Source organism: Entelurus aequoreus, linkage group LG14 (genome assembly GCF_033978785.1).
Source record: "Entelurus aequoreus isolate RoL-2023_Sb linkage group LG14, RoL_Eaeq_v1.1, whole genome shotgun sequence".
Taxonomy (NCBI): domain Eukaryota; kingdom Metazoa; phylum Chordata; class Actinopteri; order Syngnathiformes; family Syngnathidae; genus Entelurus; species Entelurus aequoreus.
Genome location: NC_084744.1, coordinates 28,057,925 through 28,071,687, shown reverse-complemented (window position 1 = coordinate 28,071,687; position 13,763 = coordinate 28,057,925). Strand labels below are relative to the sequence as shown.

Here is a 13,763-nt window from a genome sequence, read left to right as displayed (position 1 = left end):
GACAATTTGAAAATAATAAAGCACGATGTAACAAAAGGACAACAGCTAACTTTTAAATGTTGCAATAAAAATTGAGATTTAATCATCACAAACATTTAATATTATTAACACACACAAACGTACCAAAAAGTGGTACCGTTGAGGACTGGTATCGATTTTGAGGTACTAGAATTAGTGCCGCATCGGTTGAAAAGTGAACAGTACCCATCCCTACCACCGGGGGTCGGCAACCCGCGGCTCTAGAGCCGCATGCGGCTCTTTAGCGCCGCCCTAGTGGCTCTCTGGCGCTTTTTCAAAAATGTGTGAAAAATGGAAAAAGATGAGGGGGAAAGAAATATTTTTTGTGTTAATATGGTTTCTGTATAGGAGGACAAACATGACACAAACCTCCCTAATTGTTATAAAGCACACTGATTATATTAAACATGCTTCACTGATTCAGAGTATTTGGCGAGCGCCGTTTTGTCCTACTAATTTTGGTGGTCCTTGAACTCACCGTAGTTTGTTTACATGTACCATCTCAGTGGCCTAGTGGTTAGAGTGTCCGTCCTGAGATCGGTAGGTTGGAGTTCAAATCCCAGCCGAGTCATACCAAAGACTATAAAAATGGGACCCGTTTCCCTCCCTGCTTGGTACTCAGCATCAAGGGTTAGAGTTGGGGGTTAAATCACCAAAAATGATTCCCGGGCGCGGCGCCGCTGCTGCCCACTGCTCCCCAAGGGGATGGGTCAAATGCAGAGGACACATTTCACAACATCTAGTGTGTGTGTGACAATCATTGGTACTTTAATCTTTAATCTTAATAACTTTCTCCGACTTTCTAGGACGAGTTTTATGCCACTTCTTTTTCTGTCTCATTTTGTCCACCAAACTTTTAACGTTGTGCGTGAATGCACAAAGGTGAGTTTTGTTGATGTTATTGACTTGTGTGGAGTGCTAATCCGACATATTTGGTCACTGCATGACTGCAAGCTAACCGATGCTATTTAGGCTAGCTATATGTACATATTGCATCATTATGCCTCATTTGTAGGTATATTTGAGCTCATTTAGTTTCCCTTAAGTCCTCCTAATGACATTTATATCTCATGACACACTATCTACGTTTCTTTTCTTTTCTTTTCTACTCTGCTCCCAACCCGGGGGTGGACCGCTAGCCTGTGCATCGGATGGGGACATCTCTACGCTGCTGACCCGTCTCCGCTCGGGATGGTTCCTGCTGGCCCCACTATGGACTGGACTTTCGCTGATGTGTTGGACTTTCACAATATTATGTCAAACCCACTCGACATCCATTGCTTTCGGTCTCCCCTAGAGGGGGGGGGGGGGGGTTTACCCACATATGCGGTCCTCTCCAAGGTTTCTCATAGTCATTCACCGATGTCCCACTGGGGTGAGTTTTTCCTTGCCCGTATGTGGGCTCTGTACCGAGGATGTCGTTGTGGCTTGTACAGCCCTTTGAGACACTTGTGATTTAGGGCTTTTTTGAGGCTCCAGATAAATTTGTTTTTGTATTTTTGGTCCCAATATGGCTCTTTCAACATTTTGGGTTGCCGACCCCTGGTATATACCAACATAGTCTATAACCTAAGTACTCATTCTGAGGATACACGCTCCAGTACAGTAGGTGGCGGTGTGCACCTATAACGTTGGTTGCGACCCGCCATAAAATGAAGAAGAAGAAGAAGAAGAACGTAAAGCGTGCTGACTGTCGTGAAAGCACATCGACGGAGAAACAAGTGAGCTAGACGCTAATAAGTCAGTCTTATTATTTGTTCTCATGTTTGAAATATTTACGTCGTATAAAATACTTCTTTGATTCTTCATTTTAAGGATAAAATCGTCTTGATGCGCTAGAAGCACTGTGCTGCTTCTCGTGCTATATTTGCTTGTTAGTTAGCTTAGCTTGTTAGCTGCTAACAGAAGACACAGAAGTTATCAACACATCGCTAAGTAGAGATCGAGTGTGAGAGTAAAGTGTTGTGATTGTGTGAAAATGTCTACATTACAAATGTTGAGAGCGTTGGTGGATCAGCGACTAACTGCTGCCGTTGAAGAAATATGTGTAGTGTTAGAAAGAACGATAGCAGAATACGAGGCGGAACTTTCTAGAACAAAAGAGGAGCACAATCGACTATTGGACGCTTTTTTCAAGAAACATCAAGTTGTGTTACACAGAACAGGTTTGTTTACTTCTTACTCTCACATGTTTACTAACTGTATATTTCATTATTGACAAGAACATCCACCCATTTACTACCGCATGTCCCTTTATAACATTTGTAATATATAATATAATCACAATGGCTGCAAACATTAAAGTGCCTTGTTTGCAACTTACTTAAAGTAAAAACAAAAACATTACAAATAAACTAAAATCAATGACTAGCTTGTTACTATTCGTGGTTTAAAAGAACACACACACACATATATACTGTATATATATGTACACACACACACACATATATATACATATATAAAGGGAAAAGCGGTAGAAAATGGATGTATTTATATTAGTGTTGTACCGATACCAATTTTGGTATCGGTACCAAATTTATCGATACTTTTCGGAACTCTTCTAAAAAAAGGGGGACCACAAAAAAATAGAATTATTGGCTTTATTTTAACAAAATAATCTTAGGGTACATTAAACATATGTTCATTATTGCAATTAAGTCCTTAAATAAAATACTGAACATACTAGACAACTTGTCTTTTAGTAGTAAGTAAATACATAAAGGCTTCTAATTAGTCTGCTGACATATGCAGTAACATATTGTGTCATTTATCATTCTATAATTTTGTCAAAATTATTAAGGACAAGTGGTAGAAAAATAATTATTAATCTACTTGTTCATTTACTGTTAATATCTGCTTACTTCCTGTTTTAACATGTTCTATATACACTTCTGTTAAAATGTAATAATCACTTATTCTTCTGTTATTTCATACTTTACATTAGTTTTGGATGATACCACAAATGTAGGTATCAATTCGATACCAAGTATTTACAGGATCATACATTGGTCATATTCAAAGTCTTCATGTGTCCAGGGACATATTTCCTGAATGAAAAAAAAACGAAAGACACACAAGCAGATGAGATGTGTTGTAGGTAGGGGTATAACGGTACGTGTATTTGTATTGAACCGTCTCGGTACGGGGGTTCCGGTTTGGTTCGGAGGTGTACCGAACGAGTTTCCACACGGACACTGCCATGTGTTGTGCCTCGGTGTGCATTGTTTACTCAGAATGTCGCACATTTGAGGCATTTAAGAAACTCCGCCCTGACAGCTTCGCAAAAGAGGACATGTCCTGTGAAAAGAGGACGTATGGTCAGTCTATCGTAGCCCGTTAGCGGCATGCTAGCAGCTAACGGGCTACGATTTTGATTTAGGGTTGCGTGTATTTTCAATGTACGTTCAGGGTTAAGAATGGGTTAAAAACAAAACAAATTGTGAAGGTGCGCAGCAGCATTGGTGAGGGAGGGGCAGAGAGAGAGAGAGAGTTATGATAAACGCGCATGCGTCGCCGGGCTCTGCTTTTTATCCATAGATTTATCAGATTTAATTTTTTATTATCTATAGCAGGGGTGTCAAAAGTGTGCCATTTGCGGCCCACAGCTAATGTTTTAAAGGCCCACGGCACATTCTAAAAATACTATTAAAATAAACAAAAACATAACAGAAGTTAAATAAAAAAGCTTAAAGGTTAAATGTAATTTAGAAAAAGTTGCAATGTTGACTAATAAAACAAAGCTGTTTTTTTTTCATTCAAACTGTCATTGCTCAAAACATAAAATTTAATCATAATCAATGTTGTGATGAATTATTGACCTATCCAAGGTTCCCATTACTTCACATCAAATATTCCACTAAAAAAAATATTTTTGGTGGAAGATTTTGCAAATTTGGTAAATAAATAACCCCAAAATTTATATTTTGTTGTTTTCTTACTGTACCAAAAATGAACCGAACCGTGACCTCTAAACCGAGGTACGTACCGAACCGACATTTTTGTGTACCGTTACACCCCTAGTTGTAGGTTTATGGATTTTCCTTTGTAGCTTTAGCTTCATGGTTTAGTCGCTATTTCGAATGACCGCATCAAGGACGGGGCGGTTGCGTGTTTAGAGGATGACTGAGTGGTCCAGAACACATTATTTTCCTTAACAAATGTTGCTTCTCTTCACAATGACAACATTTCTCTTACATTTATGTCAATTTCCCTGATATTCCATGTTGAGCAGCAGATTTCTTTGTATTAGCCAAATTCTGTGACCCCGTAAGTCATTGTTGAAATAATATGCCTTATTTTTTGTTAAGTTCAGTGATTATTGATTGGAAAATTACTTTGGGAAGGTCAGAGAAGAAGAGTTGTGGTCCAGTGAGCTTTTTCTCATTTGTCCATCCTGGGCCACCGTAGGTCACGTGCGGTGCTTCACCAGACCAGCTAATGTTAGCCAAGTTAGCTGCTCATGTGTGTTGGAGTGGAGACGGCTGAGGGGAGTCGTGTATGAAACAAGCTCAGCTTCCTCATGAACATGACGTGATGATGTCACATAAGGACTACACGCCTACAGTCACAAAAGAATGGCAACGTTTGGGCCCCCAGACCCGCTTTATTTTTGCCGTATTGAGGCAACGTTTTTTACGCTTTCGGACCAAACGAACAAAAGAAGACCCTTTGTATGCGGTTTGAGAGCCGCAGCCGGAGAAAATAAACACACAGTGTATCCATGACTGCAAAGTTCATTGACCGTTTGTTTGATTGATTGACAAATGTTTTAATACCACTGGACATTGAATTTAAATATTTCTGTCAATCACACAAACATGCTTGTGGGGGAGTTTTCTGTGTCTACGTACCTTCGACACATCCGTACACCCACCGGAGTGACATTTTTCCAGGTTGCACAATCCCCACATTTTTCAACCTATTCAAACCATACCAACATCAACACATTCCACTCATCCTGGACAGTCAAACTAACACTTTCCAAAGTTTCAAACCAAATTCCCGTTTTCCTGGAAGTTCAAACTCTTCAACATTCAAACCATTCCAACATTCAAACTATTCTTACATTCATACTACATTCTGTCAGCATTTCAGTTCAACTTCAGCATTGAAGCATTCACACAATTCCTTCAGGAATTGTTTCATCTAGTTATTATTATTATTATTATTACTATTATTGAATGCAGCTTACCAAATTGATAGTGTGGACTGCATGAATTCTCAGTTCTCACTCTAATGCAATTTGTGTGTCTAGAAACACACTAAATTAAACGTATCCATTATTACTATTATTAATAAGGTAAACAAGTTATCTTTTGAAGGAGTAGTCAGTAATCTGATTACTTCTTCCCAGTTTAACTGTGGCGACACTATCTAAATGAAAGCAGAACAGATGTCATCTTTTTTGGCCAACATGTTGACTGTGCTCATGCTTTTTTTAGAGCAGACATGTCTCTAAAAATCCAATCCAATCCAATCAACTTTATTTATATAGCACATTTACACAACAAGAATGTTTCCAAAGTGCTGCACAGCCATGTTAAAAACAATATTAAAAACAATATTAAAAACAATATTAAAAACAATATTAAAAACAATATTATGCTACACCAATGACTGAATAAAAACAAAGAATAAATGAATAGAAAACCATTACAAAAACAATATAAAAAATAAATATGATTAAAAACGATTTTAAAGGGTAAAACCAATTAAAACAGTAAAATAGACATCAAAATTTATAAAAAACACAGAGGACAACAGAGGACAGAAGACCACACAACTCACGTAATGTTAAAAGCCAAAGAATAAAATTGGGTCTTAAGACGAGACTTAAAACACTCCACTGTGGAAGCAGTTTGAACATGGAGGGGCAGAGTTTTCCAGAGCTTAGGGCCGACCACAGAGAAGGCCCCTGTCTCCCCTGGTTTTAAGTCTCGTCCTAGGCACCACGAGCTGGAGCTGGCTCTCGGACCTCAGAGCGCGCGCAGGAGTGTAAATTTGGATGAGGTCCGAGATATACTGAGGTCTCAGTCCATGTAAAGCTTTAAAAACAAACAGCAAGGTTTTAAAATCAATTCTAAAATGAACAGGGAGCCAGTGCAAACTCAGAAGAATTGGGGTTATATGCTGGCGTTTCCTGGCCCCTGTTAAAAGTCGTGCTGCCGCGTTCTGGACTAACTGCAACCTGGAGAGAGCTTTTTGGCTAATGCCAGCATAAAGTGCATTGCAGTAGTCCAGGCGACTTGAAATAAAAGCATGCACGACTTGTTCAAAAAGGTTAAAAGATAAAAATGTTTTTACCTTTACTAAAAGACGAAGATGATAAAAACACGATTTTAAAATGCCATTGACTTGTTTGTCAAATTTAAAATCGCTATCTATAGTGACGCCAAGGCTGGTGACTTTGGGGCGCACATCATTTTACAATGGTCCCAAGTCAGTGAGGGCCGGACCAAAAACTGAAATTTCCGTTTTTCCCTCATTCATTATTAAAACATTCTGGGCTAACCAAGCCTTGACATCGCATAGACAGTTTGAGAAGGGGTGTCAGGGGGCCGTGGCCTTTTGAAATTGGCATATACATTTGGCAGTCATCTTGACTGATGAATGTGAAAATCACTGTAATTATTGTCCACCAGCAGGGGGAGCTCATCACTAGTACTACTGCGTGGAGGCCGGCATGTGGTACATTATTTCCTGTGTGTGTATGACTTATTCAGAGGGAGAACAGCACACTTTCACGTATGGCGTCTACAATTAAGGATTGCAGAAATGACTTTTAGGATGATTTTATATGAATATGGTGGATTGGACGTTGGCCTGGGAAGGCATTCCCCTGAAGGTCTTCTTCATGTGTCAGCTTGAAGTACCGTGACTGCTGTGAGGGGAAACTGATTGGATTGTGAGATCATAATGTAATGGCCATAGGGGTCCATCGATATATATGTATATAATAAATTGCCAGTCACAGTTAACTTGTGCTCAGCTGGGAAAATAAATATATATATACTTATGTCATCCATTTACTTATTATAAACTGTTACAGGTGTATTTAATAATCATGTTAATATTAAATATGTACGTAAATAATATGTGGGGATATAAAAGGCATCCGGTTCTATCAGACCGGGCGGAAGCGGAAAGTGACGTCACAATCCACCTGGAGCACCTGTCAGACACAGCGTTTTTTTACCACGGAGCCACTTCATGGATTAATCCTCCTTTTTGACATTTTTGGTGTGCTTTCCATTGGCCTGTGGAGAACCGGGAGAACAGAGACTCTTTCCAGGAGGACTTTGAGTTGGATGCACAGTCTCGGTACCGTGAGTACATTGCTGCAGCTTTCAAACATTTCATCGCTTGCCCGTACGTGCATGTCACGCTACGTGCATGTCACGTACGTAACTTTTGGGACTTTGGGGAAATATATGTGTTATATGAACTTTTGGGCTGTGGGATTGAGTGTGTTGTGTAGGTGTTTGATTTATATTGGCGGGAGGGGGGAGTTGTTTGCTATGCGGGATTAATTTGTGGCATATTAAATATAAGCCTGATCGTCTTGTGGCTAATAGTTATACATGTCTTGTGTTTATTTAATGTATTAATCATTCCCAGCTGAATATCAGGTCCCACCTGTGACTCCTTAATTGCGTAGTGGCAAAGACACCCGGGGAACTTGGGGGCGTTTGTTACAATATGTTGGTGCAGGACAAAAACAAGAAAGTTTGATCATATTACGCCTATACTGGCTCACTTGCACTGGCTTCCTGTGCACTTAAGATGCGACTTTAAGGTTTTACTACTTACGTATAAAATACTACACGGTTTAGCTCCAGCCTATCTCGCCGATTGTATTGTACCATATGTCCCGACAAGAAATCTGCGTTCAAAGAACTCCGGCTTAGTAGTGATTCCCAGAGCCAAAAAAAAGTCTGCGGGCTATAGAGCGTTTTCTATTCTATTTTCTACTCCAGTACTATGGAATGCCCTCCCGGTAACAGTTAGAGATGCTACCTCAGTAGAAGCATTTAAGTCCCATCTTAAAACTCATTTGTATGATCCAGCCTTTAAATCAGGGGTCTCAAACACGCGGCCCGCGGGCCAATTGTGGCCCGGGAGACGTTATTTTGCGGCCCCCACCTTAATATGAAAGTTTAATGTTAGTGCGGCCCGCGAGTTTTAAATGAATGGCGCTTGACAGCGTTGTGTGCGGAGCTGAAGAAATCTACCAATCACGTTGTGGTATGAGGCTCTCGACAATATCGAGGGCGTGCCGTGATGGCGCTGTCATCAGTGTCCTCTAGAATCTGTCACCGCATCATCTTTTTCTCCATACTAACAGCGTGCCAGCCCAGACACATGTTGTATGAGGCTTCTAGAGACACACGCAGGTTATTGCAAGACATACTTGAGGAACAGCCATACATGTCACACTGAGGGTGGTCATATTTTATTTTATTTATATTTTAACACTGTTACAAATATGCGCCACACTGTGAACCCACACCAAACAAGAATGACAAACACATTTCGGGAGAACATCCGCACCTAAACACAACATAAACACAACAGAACAAATACCCAGAATCCTTTGCAGCCCTAACTCTTCCGGGCTACAAAAACACCCCCGCTACCCCTAACCCCGCCCAACTCAACCCCCCCATCTCCCGAATTCGGAGGTCTCAAGGTTGGCAAGTATGCATTGATGTCACTTGCGTAATGCAAGCAGAGAAACATTTTGCCGCTTTTCTATGACACACGCTCTTCCTTCCTCCCTCCCTGCCTCCCTCCCTCGCCCGCCTGCTCGCTCCCGCCCCCGTTGTAAACAGTCCGGGCGGGGAAGACGAGCACTCCGCCGAAGGAGCGAGCGACAATACAAAAGTGTGGTGCACTGGACCCCAGCGCTGATACAGACGTGGTGATGTTAACCCGTTCGGGGCTAATTGTGCTACCGTAACTGTAAACTCCACCCCCCACCCTCCTCCCGTTGGCTCCAGACAGAGACGATTTTTGATGCAATATTTCTTTCACAGGGGCACCCCGACGTGTCTTATTTCATTTCATTTCATTTTTATTTATCTCCTTCATTGATGTGCATCTTTGATCGATAGACAATTATACCTCAATTTTTAAATTATACATTTACACACCAATGCCTGAGAAGGAGCAGGATGAAGAAAAATCTTATATTTTTCTGCCCCCTTCAACATAGTACGTAGTCTTACTTAATGATATCATATAAACAAACAATTACATCCAAATATAACGAAAACAAACAAAAAAACACAAGAAGTGCAAAACTTCATGATGTACAAAAAGAACAAAAAAAACAAAATAAGTAGTATACACCTCACAGGATGATACAAAACAAATACAAAACTAGGCAAAAAATAAGTAAAATAATAAATATAAAGCAAAATGTAAACAGTTATGGCTGTCCATATGATCTCATTGTTCTGTCCTTATATATTTTTTCAATTGGAATATATTTTTACAATCTTTTATCTCTTGTAAAGAGAATTCCATAGTTTAACCCCCACCACTGATATACACATTTGTTTTAAAGTTGTCCTTGAATACTGATGTTTGAAATGACCTTTTCTTCTATGCTCTTCATTCTCAGAAGTGATGACAAACATTTTTTGTAAATTTGCTGGTAATGTTTTACTTTTAGCCTTAAACATGACACATAATGTCTGTAACTTTACTAGCTCCTGTAGTTTCAATAAACCCGAATTAATAAATAATATGTTAGTGTGTTTTAAGTAATCTACTTTATGAATAATCCTTATAGCTCTTTTCTGTAGTTGATACAGAGAAAGTTGCGTTGCACAAGGAATACAATTTGAAACGTCATTATACAACTAGACATGCTGAGGAGTATGCAAAATACTAGGGGAGTGAACCGGGTTGCAAATTTTAAAACCAGTCTACTGAGGCAACAAGATTTCGTCAAGAATTGAAATGACCTTTTCTTCTATGCTCTTCATTCTCAGAAGTGATGACAAACATTTTTTGTAAATTTGCTGGTAATGTTTTACTTTTAGCCTTAAACATGACACATAATGTCTGTAACTTTACTAGCTCCTGTAGTTTCAATAAACCAGAATTAATAAATAATATGTTAGTGTGTTTTAAGTAATCTACTTTATGAATAATCCTTATAGCTCTTTTCTGTAGTTGATACAGAGAAAGTTGCGTTGCACAAGGAATACAATTTGAAACGTCATTATACAACTAGACATGCTGAGGAGTATGCAAAATACTAGGGGAGTGAACCGGGTTGCAAATTTTAAAACCAGTCTACTGAGGCAACAAGATTTCGTCAAGAAAGCAAGCGAAAAGAGCGATGCAGCAGTCAAAGCTAGCTACATGGTGAGTGAGATGGTTGCTAGGGCGGAAAGCCATTCAAAGGAGGTGAATTCATTAAAAAGTGCATGTTAGATTTTTTTTAAGAAATCTTTTCTTGCGGCCCAGCCTCACCCAGTTTCTGCATCCAGTGGCCCCCAGGTAAATTGAGTTTGAGACCCCTGCTTTAAATAGACCCCCCTTTTTAGACCAGTTGATCTGCCGTTTCTTTTCTTCTCTCCTCTTCTCCCCTGTCCCTTGGGAGCGGGAGTTGCATAGGTCCGGTGGCCATGGATGAAGTGCTGGCTGTCCAGAGTCGGGACCCCGGGTGGACCACTAGCCTGTGCATCGGTTGGGGACATCTCTGCGCTGCTGACCCGTCTCTGCTCGGGATGGTTTCCTGCTGGCCCCGCTATGGACTGGACTCTCGCTGATGTGTTGGATCCACTGTGGACTGGACTTTCACAATATTATGTCAGACCCACTCGACATCCATTGCTTTCGGTCTCCCCTGGGGGGGGGGGGGGGCGTTACCCACATATGCGGTCCTCTCCAAGGTTTCTCATAGTCATTCACCGACGTCCCACTGGGGTGAGTTTTTCCTTGCCCGTATGTGGGCTCTGTACCGAGGATGTCGTTGTGGCTTGTACAGCCCTTTGAGACACTTGTAATTTAGGGCTATATAAATAAACATTGATTGATTGATTGATTGAATGTCTCATGTGACTGAGCAAAGCTGGACTTTTCTAAAGAATGTTTGTTTTCTCGTGTCCCGCTAGACGTCGATGAAGAACATCTTCCTCATGAGCAGGAGGAGGAACCACAGTCTCCCCACATACATGAGGAAGAAGAGGTACCACATTCCCAACAAATTAAAGAGGGAGACGAGGCACCACAGACCCGTAGTGTTAAACTGACCCTTCACATTAAAGGGCAAGCGGAGGACCCACTCATCTTACACATCAAAAATGAGGAGGAGGACCCACTGACCCCTCACTTTACAGAGCAAGAAAACCCGCTGACCCCTCACATTACAAAGGAAGAGGAGGACCCGTCGACCCCATACTTTAAAGAGGAAGAGGAGGACCAAGAGCCACCGCACATTAAAGAGGAAGAGGAGGAACACGGCATCAGTCAGCCTAAATGGTTGGAGGAGTTCCCAGTGATTAGAGTTATTGTGAAGGGTGAAGATGATGAGGTCAAAGGTGAAAGTGAGGAGAAGAGAGAGGCGGAGCCTCCAAGCAGCAGCTCAACACAACACATGACAACAGAAGCTGATGGAGACCACTGTGGAGGATCACAAGCAGACAAGCTCTTAGCTCCACTATCAGATAGTGAGGACACAACGTCACACTCTCCTGACACTGATGATGAAGACTCTACAGATGATAAGACATGTCACACTGACAACACCCACTTGAAATGTTCTCACTGTGACAAAACCTTTAAATACAATTATCTTCTGAAAACCCACGTGAGAACACACACTGGAGAAAACCCTTTTACCTGCTCAGTGTGTGGTAAAGGTTTTACAAAAAGTCACAATTTGAAAGTGCACATGAGAACACACACTGGTGAAAAACCTTTTTCCTGTTCAACCTGTGGTAAAGGTTTTACACAAAGTCAGAGTTTGAAAGAACACGTGACAATACACAGTGGAGAAAAAACTTTTTCCTGTTCAATTTGTGGTAAAGATTTTGTACATCGACAGTCTGTAAAAGTGCACATGAGAACGCACACTGGTGTAAAACCTTTTTCCTGTTCAACCTGTGGTAAAGGTTTTACACAAAGTCAATATTTGAAAACACACATGAGAACGCACACTGGCGAAAAACCTTTTTCCTGCTCAATCTGTGGTAAAGGTTTTACAGAAAGTCAACATTTGAAAAGACACACTAGAACACACACTGGTGAGAAATCACATTCCTGTTCAATCTGCAACAGAAGCTTTTGTGAACGACCAAACCTTGTAAGACACATGAGAACACACACAGGAGAGAAAGTGTTGAGTTGCAGTGTGTGTGGTGAAAGATTCTCTTATAAGTACCAGTGTAAGAAACACAAGTGTGCTGGTGAGAACAGCAGCAGCAAATGAAACTGCAGGATTTGAAATAAACTTTCAAGACTTTAATTTAGACGTCCTTACAACATCAGCACATATAACATGTGTGACATTGTTGTTTGTGTAACAATCTTTTTAGTATACTTCTACTTTTATAGATTAGATAGTTTAAAATATTTAAGTATTGTATATTTGTATTTCTAATTGTTAATGATCCCATACATTAGCACCTTTATATGATATACATATGTACTGGTTCACATCTGAAACATCTTCTGGACCACTTCAGGAAGCATATTAATATTTACTTTATACATCATTGGAACAGTTGTCTTTTATACAACTTTAAAATGTGTGAATTTATAAATCATTTGTTGGGTCTCTATAATCAATGTTATTAATGACCTTTATTACTCTCTTTTGTAATATGATGATTGTGTTGTGATTGTTGTATACAGGGGCGCCGCTAGGGATTTTGGGCCCCATGAAAATAATCTTTACAGGGCCCCCTGTATTATAATTTCATCATCATTAGGGGCCTCTCTGGGCCCCCCTCCATCATGGGCCCCTAGAATCCGTCTCCTTTACCCCCCCTTTTTGGCGCCCCTGGTTGTATATGTATGTACCCAGACCTTTATGCAATATAAAAGTAAGAGAAAATGGCTGAATTGTTTGTAGAAGGATGTTTTGTTTTTAAACTTTGTGGATAAAACAAAAATTCCCATTACTGGGTTTTAGACATTTTTAATGTATGTTTTCTTTTTAAACATCCCAAAACAATATCAATATCAATCAAAGTTTGGAGTGTCAGGCAAAAGCCAATATTGTACATCATCCCACAGAGATTTACTTTGCATACATTCATAAAATAAACTGTTTATTTTGTTTCCCTATCACAGAACGAACAAGTGTTGTCTTCAATTGCAAAACAACATCCTAAGAAATATTTGAAGTGGTCAATTTGTTTTTGTTTTCTTAAATGATCTACTTTGCCTTTGAAAGAATGGAAACTTTCAAGTTATGAGTATTTGTTTTTGTTCCAGAGAAAATACAGTGAAGAAGAAATAAAGAATTAAAAAAGATGGTATGCTGTAATTAAATTATTTTGAATGAAAGTCTTTTTAGTTTTTGTACTTATTTTTATTTGCAGATTATACTTAATGAAATCTTCAAATAATAAAATACCTTTATCACTCAATAAGTGCATCGGCGACCAAATGCCTTTTTCAAACCATTGCTGTACGAAGATGGATTTGTTTCTCATTTTATTATAACAACAATTCCATAGTGGAGTATTGTGTGTGATGAAGTTGTGTTTGTAAAATAGTTTCTA

General features: G+C 39.9%; 1 protein-coding gene across 1 annotated transcript; it reads left to right on the top strand.

Moving 5' to 3' along the window:
• The first annotated feature begins 10,892 nt into the window (after nt 1–10,892).
• On the top strand, nt 10,893–13,484 carry LOC133664583 (gastrula zinc finger protein XlCGF49.1-like). Its single transcript, XM_062069320.1, has 2 exons — nt 10,893–10,959; nt 11,148–13,484. Exon 2 carries the CDS (start codon nt 11,630–11,632, stop codon nt 12,461–12,463), a length of 834 nt encoding a protein of 277 aa, XP_061925304.1. The 5' UTR covers nt 10,893–10,959; nt 11,148–11,629; the 3' UTR covers nt 12,464–13,484.
• The last annotated feature ends 279 nt before the right edge of the window (nt 13,485–13,763 follow it).

Bases quoted from the DNA above. Each gene is read 5' to 3' on its own strand.
- LOC133664583 (XM_062069320.1), top strand. From the start codon at position 11,630: ATGACAACAGAAGCTGATGGAGACCACTGTGGAGGATCACAAGCAGAC.